This window comes from Caretta caretta, chromosome 4, assembly GCF_965140235.1.
Source record: "Caretta caretta isolate rCarCar2 chromosome 4, rCarCar1.hap1, whole genome shotgun sequence".
Taxonomy (NCBI): domain Eukaryota; kingdom Metazoa; phylum Chordata; order Testudines; family Cheloniidae; genus Caretta; species Caretta caretta.
In genome coordinates this window covers 139,995,509-140,016,173 of record NC_134209.1, presented here as the reverse complement: position 1 = coordinate 140,016,173, position 20,665 = coordinate 139,995,509, and the positions used below count along the sequence as shown (strand labels likewise).

General features: G+C 41.2%; 1 protein-coding gene across 4 annotated transcripts in view; it reads left to right on the top strand.

Moving 5' to 3' along the window:
- Positions 1-20,665, top strand: part of KRCC1 (lysine rich coiled-coil 1) — a 50,292-nt gene that overhangs the window by 18,700 nt on the left and 10,927 nt on the right. For 2 of the 4 annotated variants that reach the window (XR_007356542.2, XR_007356540.2), the window contains exons 2-7: positions 8,398-8,504; positions 15,231-15,338; positions 15,428-15,602; positions 16,329-16,607; positions 17,773-17,872; positions 18,993-19,938. Coding sequence is in view for 1 of the 4 variants with exons in the window: in XM_048849207.2 (XP_048705164.2) it covers positions 8,398-8,504; positions 15,231-15,338; positions 15,428-15,602; positions 16,329-16,607; positions 17,773-17,872; positions 18,993-19,797 (1,574 nt within the window). In the remaining 3 variants the exon portion in view is untranslated. Of the gene's footprint in view, positions 1-8,397; positions 8,505-15,230; positions 15,339-15,427; positions 15,603-16,328; positions 16,608-17,772; positions 17,873-18,992; positions 20,328-20,665 lie in introns of those variants that run through there. The other 2 variants (XR_007356541.2, XM_048849207.2) reach the window with 2 other exon arrangements.

The following is a 20,665-nucleotide window of genomic DNA, read 5'->3' as shown; positions in this document are numbered from 1 at the left end:
ACAGCCCCTGTTTGAGGGATAGATGAGTAAACATTACAATCTCCATTTTACAGATGGTGAAACCGAGGCAGAAACTTAAATGACCTATCCAAGGTCACATGACAAGTCAGTAACAGAGCAGATAGGAAGTGCTGTGCCAGATCAGGCCAACTGTCCCGCTAGCCCAGTGTCCTGCTTCTAACAATGGCGAGTGCTTCAGAGAAATGTGTAAGAAACTTTATAATGGACCATTATGGAATAACCTATCCAGAGGGAAGTTTCTTTGTAACCCCAGTCACCTACTGATTGACTTGTGCCCGAAGGTAGGAGGATTTATATCACTCCTACACTTTTTTTTCATCCTATCTAATGTAAATCTGGATGTTCTCATTATCAATATAAATGTCCAATAAATGAGGACCAATCGCTTTGCAGGAAAAAATCATTTGTCTATTTTGTGAGGGTGAATCTTCTTTAAATGATAAAATGTTAGTTCAGAGCGATCTGAGCCCATGCCCTGGAATGCTTCACAAAGTTTTTGTAGTCATGGACAAAATACTGAGTTCAAAATGGCAATCATGCAAGACTGCCACTTTGAATTCAGTATCTCTGTAATGTTTCTCCTTAACGGTGCTGTTGGATTCAAAGGTGGGCAGTTTGGGTTTTTTAAAGTATATTTAGTTGTCATAAAAGATGCTGTCTTTGAGACAGAAGTCCTCTGTGTACTCTCAGGTTCATCATAGGCAGTGGCAAGGCATGGTTCCCCATTCTGCTGCCACAGTGCGTCAGTAGCCTTCTTGCGGGATTGCTGAAAGGAGATGAGGGTAAATTCAGTCTCCAGTTCTTGCCATTTCTGCTGGGAATGCCAAAACGAATGACAGTGCATTGGCTTTGTGATGTGCACACTTGCCCACAAAGAACTGGACTCAGATTGCATAGGCCACCCTGAAGAGCCTTCGTGATGTACTGGCTGGATTAGATTTCAATAGGAGCTGCATCCATGCCTGAATTTTGGTCTGTATGTTTCTATTGCATGATCATGTTACACACTGGATAATGGGGTGTATTACTGGGTAAATATTTTGCTTTAAAATCTGTGTTGACACAAAGGTAAGATATATTTCACATGCCTAAAGCCAAAACTTTCAGATTTAAGTTCCTAAAGTCAAGCGCCAGGAAACGGCTCAATGTTTTTCCAGACGTGATGAGCATCTACAGCTCTGACTGGCTTCAGTAGGAGCTGCAGGTGCTCAGTACCTTTGAAAATCAGGCCACTTAAGGCCTTGCCTGGGTTAGGAAAAGTGGGTACGGTTATGTTGGGCTTAGCTATCACATTTCCTAATGTAGACACATGTTAATGCCTTCAACTCAATTTCAGCAGGTCAGGTTACTAAGCTAAAAGTGTTTCTGTGTATCTACAGTGTGTATGGGGGAGGGGGGGCAGTTGAGTTTGTCAGACTTAGCAAACTCATACCAGCTAAGTTGGACCTAAACTTAACCTTTCCTCTCCAGACAAAGCTTATTTAGGAGCCAAACTTTAGGCAACTAGGTTAAAAAAAAAAAAAGTTGTTGGCCTAATTCTACTAAACAGTCAAACTGTTCAGCTCTCTGGCAACATGAGCATGACAATTTGCCAGCCTGATTTGCAAACCTACTCACCCAGATTTACCATATAGATAATACTAAAAAAAATCCCATTAAAAATATTACTTGCAACTTTGCATGCTATATATCCCCCTTTCCTCGTGTTTTGTTTTTAAATTCCTGCCTTTTTGCCATGCTTCACATATCAGAAGCTTGTAGAGGGATGATGATGACTAGTGCTATTCAGTTTCTTTTTGTAACAGAATGCAAAATTGCTGATCATGGGAATTTGACAAATGCAAGGTCATGCGCATGGGAAAGCATCATTTGAACTACCTATGTACATGGCTGCGTTCTAAATTAACTATGACTAGTCAAAAACAAGACCTCTTTGTCACTGTGGGCAACTCAGTATAAATCTCTGCTCACTGTGCAGCAGCAGTCAAAAGAGTAAAGAGTAAACAAATGTTGCCAGTTCTTATGATTGTCACTCATCATATTAAGTGTCTCTCCAAAAGCCTTGGTTCCTTGTCACGTTATTAGTTGAAAATCTCAACTTCCATGGGGGGGCGAGGGGGGAGGGAGTTTCTAGCCGTCATGGTGTGAAGAATGTGAACCCTAAAGGCTCCAAAAAACAACAATCTTGAATTAATTATTTTTTTTTTTAATTAATATTTATATCAGTCTCTTTGAGCTCAACTCTTTTTTGGACTCTTGGGGTTGGCAATACTACAAATGTTAATATGTGCAAATAACAGAATAGAAAATAATGCAGAGAACATTATACCACTTCCTCAATGTATTCTCACCTGGATTCTGATTACCCTATTAGAGAAAAGATAGAGCTAAAACAGGAGATGGAGGAGATGTCTGGAGAGCAAAGACAAAATTGATCAAAAGTATGGAAGCTTCTACGGAGAGATTGGAAAGATAGGAACTACTAAGAAAGGAGGGATCTAAGATGTGACATGATAGAGGTATAGAAAATAAAAAATGGTATTGTCTAAGTGAATCATGTCCTACTATTTATCCTTTTGTATAATAAAAGAACCGGGGGACACTCATTGAAAATGAAAGGCAACATTTAAAACTAGTAAGATTTTTTCTTTTTTAATTCAAGGCAGTTAACCAGAGGAAGTCATTACCACGAGATGTCATTGAGGACAAGAGCATAGCAGGATTCAGAAAAGGATTATAAATGGTCTAAGAGAAAACATAGGAATTACAATGCCAGATCAGACCAGTGGTTTCTCTAATCCAGTATTTATTTCTGACAATGGCTGGTACTAGCTGCATTAGAGGAAGATGCAAGAAACTCTGCAATGAGCAGTTGTGGTATAACCTACCCGTATAGAAAGCTTCCTGATCTTCATTAGTTTATGGGATTTTTTTTGTCCTGAAACACACAAACCCTCGGGCTTCAGGGATAAACAAGTGACTAGAGCTAGAAAAAATCTTCTATGGTAGGTTATTTCGTAATTGGCCATTACAATGTTTCTTGCACCTTCCTCTGAGGTATCTGGTTTGGCCACTGTCAGAAACAGGGTACCAGACTAGATCGACCACTATTCTGATCTGATATGGCAATTCCTGTGTCCTAGTCATTTTTTTCTTGAAACAATATCCGAGTTTAATGAAGAGGGGAAGCTGACTAGTCCAGTCTGTGTCCTTTTGGAAGTTTGACACGGTTTGACACTGCTACAGAGAAAAACTGAGTAGGTTTAGTCAGTTTCTCTTTGCAGCATTTTAATAGCAAAGTGAAATTAACAACACATCATAATAGCACATCATTGCTTGTTGTGTGCATACAGCTGAGTGGTAGGGTGACTAGCAAGAAGCATCAGTAAATTGTGTTGACCCCTCCCAAGCCGCTCTTAAAGGGGAATGAACTAGATCAATTAATAGCCCTCCTCCACCTTTAATTTTTGTTGTTATCTGTGAGATAAGGGCTGCAAATGGACCTGTCTAAATGCTGACTTTGATTTGCAGCACTCCATTCATTCTCTAATAAATAAAAAGTACATGTGTTTAAGAATGCCATTTATAGTGCAACAGTTCTTGGCAATCACCAGAGGGAAATGTTCATCTGCTGTTCCCCAGAGTGCTTATAATGTAAAATTAAAGTTGCTTGACCCAGAGTAGCCAGCCAGCAGGTGTTAGCTGTTTGCCAGCACAAAAAGTGGGAAGCATACAGTGTACCTGATATGCAGTTACTTTTCTCAGGTGACCCTTAGGTTATGTCTACGCTACAGCAACACAGCTATCGTCTTTCCATTGGTGTAGATAATCCACCCTTGTGAGAGAAAGTAGCTAAGCTGATGGAAGAATTTTTCTGTCAGCCTAGCTGTGTCTACACCATGGCTTAGGCTGACTTAACTACATTACACGGGTATGAATTTTTCATACCCCTGAATGACGTAGCTAGGTCAACCTAAAGTTTAGGTGTAAACCTGTCTTCCGTGTGATTATTTTTAGGACCGAGAAGCTTAAAAATCATACACTCATTTCTGTGTTTAGCTGGAAAGGACAATCTAGGAATAAGCAGAGCCATAGAAATTATAAATGGAAAAATACCAATAGTTCAAACTCTAGTTTCTTGAAACATGACTACGATAGTCTTTTGCACATAAAAAAATCATACCTCACTGATCTCCAATCTTTATGATAAGGGTGGCTGTCATCTTATGCTCCCAGAGGAATGGAGAGAAAAAATCCATGTTAGTGTCATGTAATAATGTCCATTAATTTTGTGCAGCACTTAGATATCATGACTGTAGGCATACCATAAAAATCTAACAGATACATTGAGTTTGATGTACTGATAAAGACTTTTACAAGATCGTTGAATTGCTCATAAACTCTGGATTGAAGTTTAGAACTCAAGCAGAAGTCCTTTTGACTTTTTTATCCCACGGAAGTCAATTGAAGCTGCTGGGCACTCAGCGCTCTTGGAAAAACAGGCCATTTATTCTCGAATGTGGATATGGGAACTTCAGCATCCATTTTTGGAAAATTTTGGCTAGTCTTTTTTAGGTGTTCTTACTATACTAATGATGGCTCACAGTCAGACCTTGTTATGTAGTCGGTGTGCTTTGAAATGATAGGAAAAAATGAGACTCTAGAATAAGAAAAGCTATGGTAACAAAATTCTACTTTTACACAGACCCCACCCCGAATTGCATTGACAAGAAATAAAAAATGCCCACTGTACACCAGCATCTGTTCGGTTCAGGTGATGCATAGTTTAAGTACTATGGTTAAGATTTTCAAAGCAGCCTAGGGGATTTAGACAAATTTTCCACTAAAAGTTGTGGAAGATTTGTGTCCCAATCCCTTGCACTGACTTGAGAATCTAAACACATATCTTTAAGAAGTGACTGCCTATTAATAGTGCAACTTCTTGTTGGACTGGAAGTTCAGGAGACCTGCTATTCCTTATAAAACCAAATATCAAATCGGTGTCTGTTTTCTGTAGGCATACAATGATAAAACATAACTTTATGGCATCCAGTTAGTTGTTTCAACTCAGTTCCTTGAAACCACCAGATCCATATTCCCTGCTGCTAACGCTATAACTTCTTTTTGCTTTCGCATTCAATGTCAGGATTCTTAGGTGTGCTATAGAAATGTCTGACCGCCCATACTTTTTCCTCTGCTAAGAAAGCTGTGCAATGTGGATCTACGGGCAGGAGACCATATTTACAATTAATGTTCTTGGTACAGGAAAGATTGTCCGAGTTTCCCTGTTCAAAACAAAGAAATATTACAAACATTTTCCAATGGTAAATAAGGCAGCCATTGCCCATGGTAATATTATCACATGTATTCACTTACATTCCAATTCAGTTTTTTTAAAAAAGAGATCTCCTTCATGTATATTTCCCTAGTGTAGACATCCCCTTGCTGTTCAGTGCTCTTGCTAATTATGCAGGATGAGGGGCCTTCCTTTAAGCAAACTGATCCAGTTTTGTAGAAAATTCGTAACTTTTGGAAACTTAGGTAGGCTTGTACTAAAGCACAGAGCTGAGAATCATGAAATCTTGGCTCTCTTCCCAGCTCTGAGATGGACTTCTTGTGTGGCTCAGAGCAAGTCATTTTACTCTCTCCATTTGACAGGGATGAGACTAAATACATCATGAATCTCCGATTGTTTTACAGTTATTGGATGGATAGTGCTAGAGAAATGAAAAGCATGATTAGAATTAAGCATCTGGCCAATGTAACTCATGAAAAGTGTTTGAAAATAAAGTTTGCATTTGGAAATAATATTTTTGAGCCAGTGACTGGCGGTGGACATCTTGCTGAAAAACAACATTTGTCACACAATCAATGTGGGAACCCAACACAGAAGACTGTAAGGACCACATTTTTAAATGTCTCTGCTTATGAATTGCAGTTATAGATCAACCAGTAGTTATGTGCAAGTCAGGACTGTACATATGCATAGATACAATAATAAAGATTTGTGCGTCTGCAAATCCCCACGTTGTGCAAGTGCATCAAGACTGTGGTAGAAGCTTTTCTTTGGATTGTTAAACTGATATGAAAGCAACATGCAAAGTGGTTTTATAGTCCCATGCTTCAGGCTTCCATTCTGTAGGAGCCACAAATGGTGTCCCTTTTCAGTGAGATGATTGCAACTGTGTCAGTTCATTCCTAGGTTGTACTGCTTGTATTAAATGCATGCTTGATTAGTAGAAGTGTTTGAGTATGTCTAAAAACACTCCTTTATAACAGGGGTATTTTGACGTCACTGATAAGCTGATGACTGTGTTCTCCCTAGTGTTAGCAGAGGAAATATAATTCAGAGCAGGGGTGGGCAAACTTTTTGGCCTGAGGGCCACATCGGGGTTGCGAAACGGTATGGAGGGCTGGGTAGGGAAGGCTGTGCCTCCGCAAACAGCCTGGCCCCCTCCCACTTCCCGCCCCCTGACTGCCCCCCTCAGAACTCCTGACCCATCCAACCCCTCCTGCTCCTTGTCCCCTGACCGCCCCCTCCTGGGACCCCCGTCCCTAACTGCAACCCCCCGGACCCCACCCCCTATCCAACCCACCCTGCTCCCTGTCTGCCCCCCAGGACCTCCTTCCCCTTATCCAACCCCCACCCCCTCCCCTTACCTTGCCACTCAGAGCGGCAGGACAGGCTTATTGGAAAGCCTGGGAGGTGAGCGGGTGCAAGCTGCACTGCCCGTGCGGCAGCGTGGCTGCGGTGGAAGGGGAACAGCGGGAGAGGGGCTGGGGGCAAGCCTCCTCTGCAGGGAGCTCAGGGGCTGAGCAGGATGGTCCCACGGGATGGATGTGGCCCATTGGCCGTAATTTGCCCACCTCTGATTCAGAGCAATAAAACATTGGTAGCCAGGGGGTCCCAAACTTTTTCATAGTGTGGACCACCACTTAACAGAGAGCATCTCATAGACCTGACACCTCCCCTATAATTTGTGGTCATACAGGCCATCTGGCTACCCACATGGTCCTTTTCATCCCCTGTGCTCCTGGACATATTACCTGGCGCATTCCTTTCTCATGCTCCCCTGGATGTTCCTTTCCTGTTCCTGAATGGGAGCTGCAGTTCCACTGGTGAATCCAATCGCCAAGGGCCGTTTCCTCCTCCAACCTTTATAAGAGCCCCCCTTAGTGGAGACATTAAAACTTGCTCTTCTTCTTTGCTTCAGTCTCCTCACCGGGATCTTCAAGGCCCTGCCAGTTCAGTGCCTGGCTGTGTTTCCTCTCGTTTTCTCCTCTCCTCTTCCCAAACATCTCTCCTAACTACACTTCCACTTCCATGCTGCCCTTTAAGGGCTTGTTGACACAAGAAAGTTGCCTGGGTTTAAATTGAGGTGTGAATTTAAGACCATTTAGTTAAACCAATGCACACCCCTATGTGGACGCTCTTCCTTTATTTTAAGAGTGGCTTTTTTGGGGTTAGTTTAAGAATTTATCTACACTTGAAAATTAATTCGGATTAAGCGAAAGTGTGAATTTAAAGCACAGTCAACCTTGGATTAAGCTAAGTGGGAATAAAATGCTCTTATTCTGGGACAAGAGTGTCCACACATGGACCAGCTACTGTGCTTTAAATTCATACCATACCTTGATCCAAGTTTACTTTCAAGTGTAGGCCATCCTAAATCAACCAGGAGCAGAGTTAAACTAAACCAGAGCAAACCACTCTTAAACTGAAAAAAGCCTTCACATAGGGGTTTGCTCCAGTTTAAGTAAATCCATTTAAAAACCAGTTTAAGGTAAACGCGTGCAACTTTTTTTGACGAGACTTCAGTGCCTTCCTCTTAGTTGTATCTAGCAACTTTCTCATCTTCCTTCAAATCTGTCCTTTAAAACGCACTTCTTTTGCCAAGCCTTCCCACGCTCATGGTGAAATTCACTCCTATGCAGAGGACTAGCACAGGACTTGTGTACTACTTCAGTCCTATTTAAGGGCCTGTTCCCATCCCATTCCTTTCAAACAGTTTCCAATCCATCTGAACTGGACTCTAAGTCCTTGGGGCAGAATCTTTGCTGTCTCTTTATTTTTATAAGGGCCAGGTACACTTATGGTTTTCTATAACTAATACCTTGATGATTCACTAGAGCAGCAGTTTTGTGGGTGAGATGGTTTAGGTAGCTTTGCAATAGTCCTTTGAAAACATAACCAGGCTCTATGTGATTTCTTGCTTTAATACATCACAATTCAGTGAATGGACCTTTGTTTCATCCTATTGCATTGGATGTAAATATGTGAACATCAACAGCAGCTGGTATGTCTCTTAAGTAAAGAAATGAAAATCTTTCTTGTCCTAGCTACTGACTGTTCCTCTCTTTAACCTTTGATTTTAGATGGTACGTTGGACGAGGCGACGAGAAAAGATCTTTTCACAGACACCTTCTGTAAAGTGTGCGGGGCTGTGCTGCAGTTCGAGTCGCAAAGAATTTCACATTACGAGGTAAGCCATAAGGGTATGTCAGTATCCTCCTACATAATGCTACCTGTTTTTTTTTCCAATGACAATTGCATTGTATATGGGTCACTTATGGCTTTTTGTAGTGACTTATCCAAGACTCCTCATGATGGTTGGATGGTGACCAGAGTTGCATACTATGACTACCAGGATCAGTTACAGTTACCGCAGCTGAAGGGTTGTACACATGTTCTAAGTCAGTGGTTCTCAAACTTTTGTACTGGTGACCTCTTTCACATAGCAAGCCTCTGAGTGTGACCCCCCCCTTATAAATTTAAAAACACTTTTTAATATATTTAACACCATTATAAATGCTGGAGGCAAAGCGGGGTTTGGGGTGGAGGCTGACAGCTCACACCCCCTCCCCCCCACGACCCGCAAAGGGTCCCAACCCCCAGTTTGAGAATCCCTGTTCTAAGTAGATTACATAGGACACAGTGAACTATAAATCATGCTGAAGGCTTTTAGTCTTGGAACTAATAAATATCTTGGGTGAATACTTTTTTGTTAAAGTGTACTTTGCCTTTACATGGGATCCTTTGTCTGTACAGAGGTTCCCAGGCACTAGTCTTTCTTCCAGTTTCAGCCAAAGCAATATAATCTCTTCACTCTCAATCTTCACAAGTCAAAGAAGTTCAGAATGTCTACTACCTTGGGAGTTCATTATTGTTATCTACAGTAGAAACTGAGGACTTGCTCCAGCAAGGTGCTGAGTGCCCTTAACTCTTGTTCACTTCAGTTGGAGTCAAAGACACTCAGTATCTCATAGGGATCAGGCTTCAGCATGAGTTTCTCTCTTTTGGGATATGTCTTCACTGGAAAAAAAAAAAAAGGTGCGTTCTTAACTCAGGTTAGCTAACTTGGGTTAAAATAGCAATGAAGACATGGCAAGTCAGCTTTTCACTTGAGTTAGCAACTCAACTTAAAGCCTTTAGGGGAGCTTGAGGTTGAACTTGAGCTACTAACCTGAGTTAAAAACAGAGTTGCTGTGTCTTCACTGTTGTTTTAACCCAGATAGTTAACCTGAGCTAAGATCACACCATTTTGTTTTTTGCGGTGCAGACATACCCTTTGTTGAATCTGACCTCAACTGAGGATGCAGATAATATCCTAATGACTTCACCATTACAGGGGGAAAGGCTATTTTCCATACTGGTAGTGTTTTCTGAGTCAATGTTTTAGCCAGCATCAAACTCGTGTGTAGCAGGATCTCGTTCTCTTTGGTGGCTTTGTATGGGCAGCCTGGGATTGCTCCTCTGAAGCCATGGCATCTGTTTGGATAGTATCCGCTCAGAGCAGGCAAATGACATGTTGGCCAACAGGTGACTACCATATCCTGGAACATATGTGCAGCTGTGTTTTACCAGGATAGGGTGTGGTATGAGATGGCACCTCCAGAATTAAAAAGGAACTGAAAAATGTAGGATCCTTCCTACTGGGAGGCAGAATGGCCTTGTGGTTAAGGCACAAGAGTGGGAAGCAGGAGAGCTGGGTTCTCGTCTTCATTCTGCAATAGACTTTCTCTGAGATCTTGTGTATGTTTCTTAGCCTGTCCAGGCTTCAGTGTCTCCATCTGTTAGAGAGAGATGGAAGGGATGGTTGTTTCACTAAGGTGAGGATTAACTCGTGACTGTAAAGACTGCTTTTAGATCCTTGAACAGAAACCCCTATAAAAGCACTACATATTAGCATTATTGATTAACTTAACTTCTGTACCCAGAAAGATAATGGAGCAAATAATTAAGCAATCAATTTGCAAGCATCTAGAAGAAAGTAAGGTGATAAGTAACAGTCGACATGGATTTGTCAAGAATAAATAGTGTCAAACCACCCTGATAGCTCTCTTTGACAGGGTAACAAGCCTTGTGGATGGGGGGGGGAGCGGTAGATGTTGTATATCTTGAGTTTAGATACTGTCTCACATGACTTTCTCATAAACAAACTAGGGAAATGCAACCCTGATGGAGCTACTATAAGGTGGGTGCAAAACTGGTTGGAAAACTGCTCCCAGAGAGTAGTTATCAGTGGTTCACAGTCAAGCTGGAAGTGCATAACAAGTGGGGTCCCGCAGGGATCAGTTGTGGGTCTGGTTCTGTTCAATATCTTTATCAATTATTTAGATAATGGCATAGAGAGTACATTTATAAAGTTTGCGGATGATACCAAGCTGGGAGGGGTTGCAAGTAATTTGAAGGATAGGATTAAAATTCAAAATGATCTGGACAAACTGGAGACATGGTCTGAAATAAATAGGATGAAATTCAATAAGGACAAATGCAAAGTACTCCATTTAAGAAGAAACAATCAGTTGCACACATAGAAGATGGGAAATGACTGCCTAGGAAAGAGTACTGCGGAAAGGGATCTGGAGATCATAGTGGGCCATAAGCCAAATATGAGTCAACAGTGTTACACTGTGGCAAAAAAAGAAAACATCATTCTGGGATGTATTAGCAGGAGTGTTGTAAGCAAGACACGAGAAGTAATTCTTACACTCTATTCTGTGCTGATTAGGCCTCTGCTGGAGTATTGTGTCCAGTTCTGGGCACCACATTTCAGGAAAGATGTGGACAAATTGGAGAAAGTCCAGAGAAGATCAACAGAAATTATTAAAGGTCTAGAAAACATGACCTATGAGGGAGGATTGAAAAAATTGGGTTTGTTTAGTCTGAAAAAGAGAAGACTGAGAGGGGACTTGATAACAGTTTTCAAGTACCTAAAAGGTTGTTACAAGGAGGAGGAAGAAAAAATGTTCTTCTTAACCTCTGAGGATAGGACAAGAAGCAATGGGCTTTAAATTGCAGCAAGGGTGGTTTAGGTTGGACATTAGGAAAAACTTCCTAACTGTCAGGGTGGTTAAGCACTGGAATAAATTGCCTAGGGAGGTTGTGGAATCTCCATCATTGGAGATTTTTAAGAGCAGGTGTCATAAATATAAAGAGAAGGGTAAACGCCTTTAAAATCCCTCCTGGCCAGAGGAAAAACCCTTTCACCTGTAAAGGGTTAAGAAGCTAGGATAACCTCGCTGGCACCTGACCAAAATGACCAATGAGGAGACAAGATACTTTCAAAAGCTGGGGGGAGGGAGAAACAAAGCCTCCCTCTCTCTCTCTGTCTGTGTGATGCTTTTGCCGGAGACAGAACAGGAATGGAGTTTTAGAACTTAGTAAGTAGTCTAGCTAGATATGCGTTAGATTCTGATTCCTTTAAATGGCTGAGAAAATAAGCTGTGCTGAATGGAATGTAGATTCCTGTTTTTGTGTCTTTTTGTAATTTAAGGTTTTGCCTAAAGGGATTCTCTGTGTTTTGAATCTGATTACCCTGTAAGGTATTTACCATCCTGATTTTACAGAGGTGATTCTTTTTACTTCTGTTAAAATTCTTCTTTTAAGAATCTGAATGCTTTTTCATTGTTCTTAAGATCCAAGGGTTTGGGTCTGTGTTCACCTATGCAAATTGGTGAGGATTTTTATCAAGCCTTCCCCAGGAAAGGGGGTGTAAAGGTAAGGGAGGATTTTGAGGGGAAAGATGTTTCCAAATGGGCTCTTTCCCAGTAATATACCGGTTAGACGTTTGGTGGTAGCAGCGATAAAGTCCAAGGGCAAAAGGTAAAATAGTTTGTACCTTGGGGAAGTTTTAAGCTAAGCTGGTAAAAGTAAGCTTAGGAGGTTTTCGTGCAGGTCCCCACATCTGTACCCTAGAGTTCAGAGTGGGGAAGGAACCTTGACAGCAGGTTAGGCAAACACCTGTCAGGGATGGTCTAGATCAGTAGTTCTCAAAGCCAGTCCGCCGCTTATTCAGGGAAAGCCCCTGGCAGGCCGGGCCGGTTTGTTTACCGGCCACGTCAGCAGGTTCGGCCGATCGTGGCTCCCACTGGCTGTGGTTCGCCACTCTAGGCCAATGGGGGCTGTGGGAAGTGACGCGGGCCGAGGGATGTGCTGGCTGCCCTTCCCGCAGCCCCCGTTGGCCTGGAGTGGCGAACCGCTGCCAGTGGGAGCTGCAGTCAGCCAAACCTGCTGATGTGGCAGGTAAACAAACCGGCCCGGCCCGCCAGGGGCTTTCCCTGAACAAGCGGCGGACCGGCTTTGAGAACCTCTGGTCTAGATAATACTTGTTCCCTGCACTCATGGCAGGACTAGGACTACATGACCTCTTGAGGTCCCTTCCAGTCCTATGATTCTATGATTAATAAATATTATTATACAGTCTTTATACAGTTGTGGCTCTCTTGCTATATCAATACAATCTGTAAGTATGAAAGTAGCTTTTCATAGTTTCATAGAGTTTAAGGCCAGAAAGGACCATTAGATCATCTAGTCTGACTCCTATATTGAGCCCAATAACTTGGTTTAGACCAAAGCATTTCAGTCCTCAGGAGACTAAACAGTTATGTGCCCTAAGCAGAGAACAGGAGAGACTGAGGTGACATGACCAATGCAATAACGGAATTGATTAGTTGCGATATGCCCAGAAGATCCTATCAGGAGAACCAGGCCCCATGATGCAGAAGAAGGTAAAAACCCACAAAGGTCCCTGCCAGTCTACCTGGGGAAAAAATCCTTCTCAACCACAGACAGATTCATAGATTACAAAGTCTGGAGGGACCACTGTGACCATCTAGCCTGACTTCCTGTATAACACACCCCATAAACTTCCTTAAAATAATTCCTAGAGCAGATCTTTTAGAAAAACATCCAATCTTGATTTAAAAACTGCCAGTGGTGGATAATCCACCACAACTCTTGATAAATTGTTCCAATGGTTAATTACCCTCACTGTTAAAAATTTATTTTCAGTCTTAATTTGTCTAGCTTCAACTTCCAGCCAATGGATCATGTTATACTTTTCTCTGCTAGATTGAAGAGCAAATTGTCAAATATTTGTTCCCCATGTAGATACTTCTAGACAGTGATCAAGTCACCCCTTAAACTTCTCTCTGTTAGACACAAGGAGCTTATGATATTTAGCTTATCACTGTAAGGCATGTTATCTAATCCTTTAATCATTCTCATGGCTCTTCTCTGAACTCTACAATTTATCACTATTCTTCTTGAATTGTGAACCCAGCAGCAGATACAGTATTTCAGCTGTGATTGCACCCGTGCCAGTACAGAGGTAAAACAACATCTCTGCTCCTACTTTAGGGTCCCCTGTTTATGCATCCAAGGATCATGTCAGCCTTTTTGGCCACAGCATCACACTGGGACTCGCATTCATCTGATTATCCACCATGATCCCCAAGTCTTTTTCAGAGTCACTGCTTCCCAGGATAGTCCCCCATCCTATAAGTATGGCCTGCATTCTTTGTTCTTAAATGTATACATTTACATTTGTCAGATTAAAATGCATATTGTTTTCTTGCATCCACTTTACCAAGCAATCCAGATTGCTCTATTTCAGTGACCTGTTCTCTTCTTCATTCACCGCTCACCAAATCGTTGTGTCATCTGCAAATTTTATCAGCAGTTATTTTATGTTCTCTTCCGGATCATTGATAAAAATATTAAATAGCATGAATCAGCGAACCAATGCCTGTATGTTGATGCCTCACTTACAATTACATGTTGAGACCTATCAGTTAGCTAGCTTTTAACCTATTTAATAAGTGCCATGTTAATTTTATATTCTAGTTTTTTAATCAAAATGTTGTAGAAGTCTATCAACATTATTATCTTTATCAGCCAAATTTGTAATCTCATCTAAAAAAGTTAGTTAGTTTTACAGTATGTACTTTCCATAACACTATGTTGGTTGGCATTAATTATTTACCCTCTGGTAATTCTTTATTAATAGAGTCCCATATGAGTAGCTCCATTATCTTGCCAGGGATCAGTGTCAGATTGACCGGCCTGTAATTACCCAGGTTATCGCATTTTCTCTTTTTAAATATTGACCCAGTATTTGCTTTCTTCTGGAACTTCTTCCTCAGTGTTCCAAGAATTATTAAAAATCAACACTAACAGTTCAGTGAGCTCCTCAGCGAGCTCTTTTAAAACTCTTAGATGCAAGGTATCTGAGCCTGCTGATTTAAAAATGTCTGGCTTTAGAAGCTGCTGTTAGACATCCTCCTGAGATACTAGTGGAATGGAACAAGTGTTATTGTATGATATGACTACATCATCTGTTTTTTCCCAAATATGGAACCGATATTTATGGGATGTTTCAGTCTTTTCTGCATCATTATTGATAATTCTACCATTTCCATCTAGTAATGGACCAGTACGTTTATTACGATTATCTGACAGATCTGGCAACCAGTTTGATCCTGAGCGTGTGAACAAGACCTACCCGCCAAACATCTAAGGGGATTATCTGAACCACCTCAGAGTATCGGTGTCTTGTCTCCAGCTGTGGCCCATCCCTCATGCTTCAGAGGAACACAAAACAAACAAAAAAAGCCCCCAACCCAGAATACATCTGGCCAATTGTGATACAGGGATGAAGGGGAGGAGGATTCCTTCCTGACCCCTTCAGGTAACCAGCTGAAGCCTAGAAGCATGAGATTTAGATTATAGTCATTGTCTTAATGCAGAGCTGCAAGTGTTATGAGTGTGCTGAGGGCAGTGTAGAGCTTCCTGTTCTCTCTGTGTACCATGAAGGAAGGGAATGAACAGGGGGATTCTCAGATTTTGACAAAGCAAATCTTAATTTCTGGGTAAATCAACACATGGGTCCTTGTTAATGGAGTAGGAATAATTTTTCTCTTTCCAGGGCAAAAAGCATGCTCAGAAAGTTCGCCTTTATTTCCAAATGCACAGTGAACAAGATGACGGACAAGAGCCTGGCAAACAGAAGAGACCAGATCATGTGAACTTTCAGGTAACATTTCCTCTTCAGATCTCTGGCTAAGATGTTAAATGAGCTCTTTGTTGTTGAACCCTTGTAACTGAGCTTGTCTTTGGTTTCAGGTGGATGGGAGTGGAGTAGTGGACAAAAACAAATATTGCAATCTTTGCAACATGATTTTTACTTCTCCAGTTGTTGCTCAGTCTCATTACCTGGGAAAAATACATGCCAAAAAGCTGAAGCAATTATCAGGAGACCAACCTCAAGTGCCTGCACAGAACACTCAACCACAAACAGGTGAGAACTAAATGGGCTTTGTGTCCTACGTGGTGCATGTATTTTATTGTCACTTCTCTGAAACAGATAAAGTGAAGCATTGACCATCTTCCCAGCACTACTACTTCACTGTGCTTTTATTGAAGTGTGGCAGAAGGTATGACAACTCAAGATGCAACCATCAAGTGAAAGAATGAAGACACTGTTGCTTAATCAGAGTCAGCAAGTCCATAGCAAAGGACTGGGAGTCAGGGACCCTTGCGTTATAATCCCTCCTCTACCACTGACTGTGGCTGTAAGCAAATGTCTCCATTTTTCCATCTGAAATGCAACTAACACCACTTCTACTCTTGGGGTATTGTGAGGGTTGATTGCAGCCCTTAGCAGGCATGATACTAATTGCTAAATTAGTATTACTAATTATTAAGAAAATCACACAACTGAGACTAGCATCTTGTACAAGTCCTAGGGTTGAAACCTAAAGTATCTTTCGTGTTCTCGTGCCACGCACTCAGTATACCTGCAGGAGCTGGAAGAAGGTGACTTGGTGGTGACAGAAGCTCACGTGCCTGGTGAGCCCATTCTCCTCTGTGAGATGAGAGAGACTGAGGATTATTTTGTCTCTTGAACAGTGTTGTCTGGAGGCCCCAGGGTTGCCATTCTGCTGCTCTCCCTTTTCAACTCCAGTAGTTCAATACTTGGTTCTAAAGAACTGTTCCAGACTTTGCTTTGTTGTGCTGTTAACAGGTTCCCCCGCTGGGCCTTCTACATCTCTGGCACTCCAGCAGCCCTCAGCTGAGAAGCTCCCCCAGGAGCTGAATGTTGAAGAGTCCACGTCATCCTCTAGCGTTGCTTTGGATTTAAATGATCCAGACAAGTACTGCAAGCTCTGCTCAGCGCCCTTCAATAATCCACTGATGGCCCATCAACATTATGTGGGCAAGAAGCACAAAAGGAACGAAGCACGGAAGAAGATGATGGCGGAGATGGGAGAGGAAGCTGTTCCTGCGGAATCCAGTGCAAATGGTAAGTGAGCTATGGGGAATTATTCCAGGGTCTTCACTGATTATAGCTGGGTGTTGGATGGTGCCTGATTTGTGCAAGGAAGTGAGGGCTCATTCTTCTGTTTTGGACTCAGTTTGTTTTCACCTTTCCCTTTGCACTGTCACTGTTAGATTTTATGGTCTCTGAACACCTTTGCTTTGGAAAATATTTCCAGATGGCCCTGAGATCCAAATCCAGTTCTCATTGAACTTTGGCAGCAAAACTCTCATTGACTTTAATGGGAACCGGATCTGGCCCTCAGTGAACTGCCAACCCTTCCTATACTAGAACTCAAGATCTGGATCTGACTCCGTATTCAAATGTTGCTGTTTATATATTTCAGATCTCATTAGACGAATCAGGCTGTTGATCATAAATAAACTCGAGGAATACACTTTGATGCCAAACAATAGCCTGTTGGGATTGGGTGTATTTGCTGAATTTGTCTGATAGATAAGGTTGTTCGCTTTTGAGGTGGGGCATTTATTTACTGATTTTGCTATGTTTGGAAATATTGATGCTTCAGCTTCTAAAGGGCGGTGCGGGGAGGGAATGACGTGACTTAGTAAAGCACAAGCCTTTCCTTCTCAGACCTTACCATGAATTCACTTGAGGCTACATGTGTTACATCCATTATGTACCATGTTGAAATTTCTCTAGGCATCATCCAGCATTCTCTACTCAGGAGATGCCCTTGTCTAAGCTAATACTACTGTATTTAGACTGGATGGTCCGGTTTATATTGTGAATGCTTTATACTTTATCCACACTGTGTATTTACAGTAATACTTCAATTTCCAGCACAGTTATCCTTCTTGTCAGCACTTGGGTACCAAGGTAATAGACCCTCTAGAAATATCATAGACGGAGAGCTCATTATCAATGTCCATAAATAATAATCTCATTATTTAGATCATGCCCATAATATACTATATGCTTTAAGGTTTACTATCACAGACCCAAATTCTCATGTGACTAGAACAAAACAAAATCTGTTTACTGCAGAAACTTTGCATCTGTCTGTAGAAGATTTTAGGAGGACGCTGTCTCTATAAAATGGCAGTTGCTTAAGGGAGTAGACAAAATGTGCTTTGTGTTTTGCTGTTTGTTTGCAATCTCTTTAACCTGCAACTCTCTGTTCTTTCAGCAGTTGGAGTTGGTAACTACATATGTCCTATATGTAACATCACTCTTACGTCTATAGAAATGTACCAGTCCCATATGCAAGGAAATAAACATCAGATTAAGTAAGTCTTTTGTCACTGGGGCAACTTGCATTGGCCACTGTCAGAAGACAGGAGACTGGGCTAGCTGGACCTTTGGTCTGACCCAGTATGGCCGTTTTTATGTTTTTACTGTACATCTCTGGCTGCACTGCTGGTTCAAGTTTCTGTTAAAGAGTAGAAGGATTGGAGGGGGTGCCCATCTTGTGCCGCAGCCTCTGGTGGCTGCTCTGTTAATTGGCTTTGACGTTGCACGTTTATTCTGCTGACTTAAATAGACACCAACAATTTAAAAATCACACTCAGATCAAAAATGTGTCTACCACTGGATGATAACATCATCTCCCTCCCTTCCCCACTCCCCAGATCAGCTCACGGAGCTTTCTCTCTCACACACACACTCAATTCTGGATGTTCCTTGCCTGCGGAAAAGGCCTGCACAGTTTTTTTCCTTACTAATTTTGCCAGATGGAGGCAGCACCACATACTTCAGTATGGAGCCTTCTGTGCTCAATCACCGTTGGAGGGAATGGCCTGTAGGTTACCATTGCCGTGGCGATTTAGGACCTGATCCCAAACAGTGTGGAGAGCCTGCAACTCTCATTGGCCTCCATGAAAGTTGCTGCACACCCAACACCTGTTGGAAACAGACCCTGTTAATATTAAACAACCTATATAAATAATATAGTAAACTAGTTTATTTACAATCTAGATAGAGGAAAGTCTTTAAATCTCTGTGTCCAGCTAGTTTAACAGTTTGTGGCTTTAATCTCTCTCTACATTCACAAATGGTATAATACTTTACTATCTGGATTCTGTACCACAGAAAGCTGGGAAGACAGGATGTTTTTTTTCCCCCTTCTCTCCCGCCTTCCCCCCCACACACCTTTTTTTCCTTTCCTTTCCCCTAGTCGCATCTTTTTAAAAAACAAGACAAAACTGCTGGTCATAATAATACTTAGCACTTATGTGTGCTTTTCAAGGCATCTTCTCCGCTTAGGTGTAAATGTACTATGTAACATGCCACATCTAAACCAGGAAGACATAAAAGTCTTTACCTGACATTCTACCATAGTTCAAAAAGGAAACAGCCCAAAAAGTAGATTCGTTTTAGTAACTAAGATTTTATATCTGATTCTTGCAGAGAAACCATGGTTGTCAACCTCATAAAGAATTCAAAGAAAACATATGACTCCTTTCAAGATGAATTAGAAGATTACATTAAAGTGCAAAAAGCTAGAGGACTGGAACCAAAAACATATTTCAGAAAAGCAGAGGAGGAAGAGTTTGTAAACTATGAGTTAGAAGCTGTAAATGATTCTGATAATATTGTATCTGCCAATGTTACATTTGAACAAGGACAGCATTCCATCCTCTTCTCAGAAACATACATGTCATCACATGCTGTTGAAAACAGATCTCTGTGCTGGTCACCAGCTCATGAGAATAGGCTAAGACTAGAAAACATGGCTAAATGTCATGACAGCAAGGAATATTATTCAGAAATGCAAACATCTCAGGTGACCTCTTTCAAAGATGACAGCTATGGCGTATCATCTGCAGAATCCAGTGACTGCTACAAACACATCTCTTCTGATAATAGCACCCGCTCCTATAGGAAAGGCCGAAAGCTTCGAAGGAAGCATGAAGAGGGGGAAAGACACACTGGGGAAGGAGAAGAGAAACACAACAAAGAAGCCACAAAGCAGAAGAGAAAGGAAAACAGTGAAGACACAGATTCTGGAAAGGACAGAGAAATGCAAAAGCGAAGAAAGATTGATCTAGATTCAACTCATGAGAAAAAATCAAAGCACAGTAAAGACAAAAGAATTAAAGAAATACCCACTGAGAAAGAGAGTAGAAAGCACAAAAAGGATAAAAGGAAACTACAGCCTGATGGCAAAACAGAAGAAGAGATACTTTGGGATGAATCTATCCTGGGATTCTAATAGAGGTTTTGATTAACTTTATGAAGTCGGTATTTTTTGTAGTCTCTCTTAACCATGGTGTACTATGTTATGACTCAATAATTTTTGTCCCACTCTGTGGAAGCAAGAAAAAGCCTGACTTCTGAAAGTATTGGGTAGTAGGTATGAATCAGCTTTTAATAATCTCATACACACAACAGTCCTACAACAACATGAATTGAAAGCCTATAATCTGTTCTGGAATGTACTTCAAATATGGGTCAGTAGCTATACCATTCCTTTTGGAGTTTTATCACAATGAATTGTCTCTTCCAAATCATATTACTGGCATTAATGTGGAGAATTTGATTATTCTTCCATTAGTATACAGAATCTTGTAAAATAAATAAGTACACAGTATTCCCAACCCTCCCTGTTCCAGTTTCACTAAAGGCTTTTAAGGGGAATGTGAAAAATATTTAGGTTTTTTGGTTCCAATTATTTACAACTGTTATTTTTCCCTCAGTTCTGAGTGAAAAGAGAGTCTATTAAACATGTAACTGATTGTCAGACATATGTTGTCCAGTATATTTTTCTCATAGCTGTGATCCAAATTTTTAGTTTAGAAAATACTGATAAAGTACCATATGCAAAATCAATTTCAGTTGGTAATTGCCACTCTGATTCAAGATAATTTACTTAAAATCTGCAACTATCAGTGGTGGAATAGAGCTTGATTTGAAAAACAAACAAACAATGCTTGAAAAATAAAAGAACAACTTTGTTGGGGGGAGGGTTAGAAATAAAATTTTACTAGCTCTTCATTCACAATATGAAACTAGATCCTTTTGATAGAGAACTAATGTAATATTTGGTGTCCTATAGTACATGAAATGAGTTGGTGTTCTCA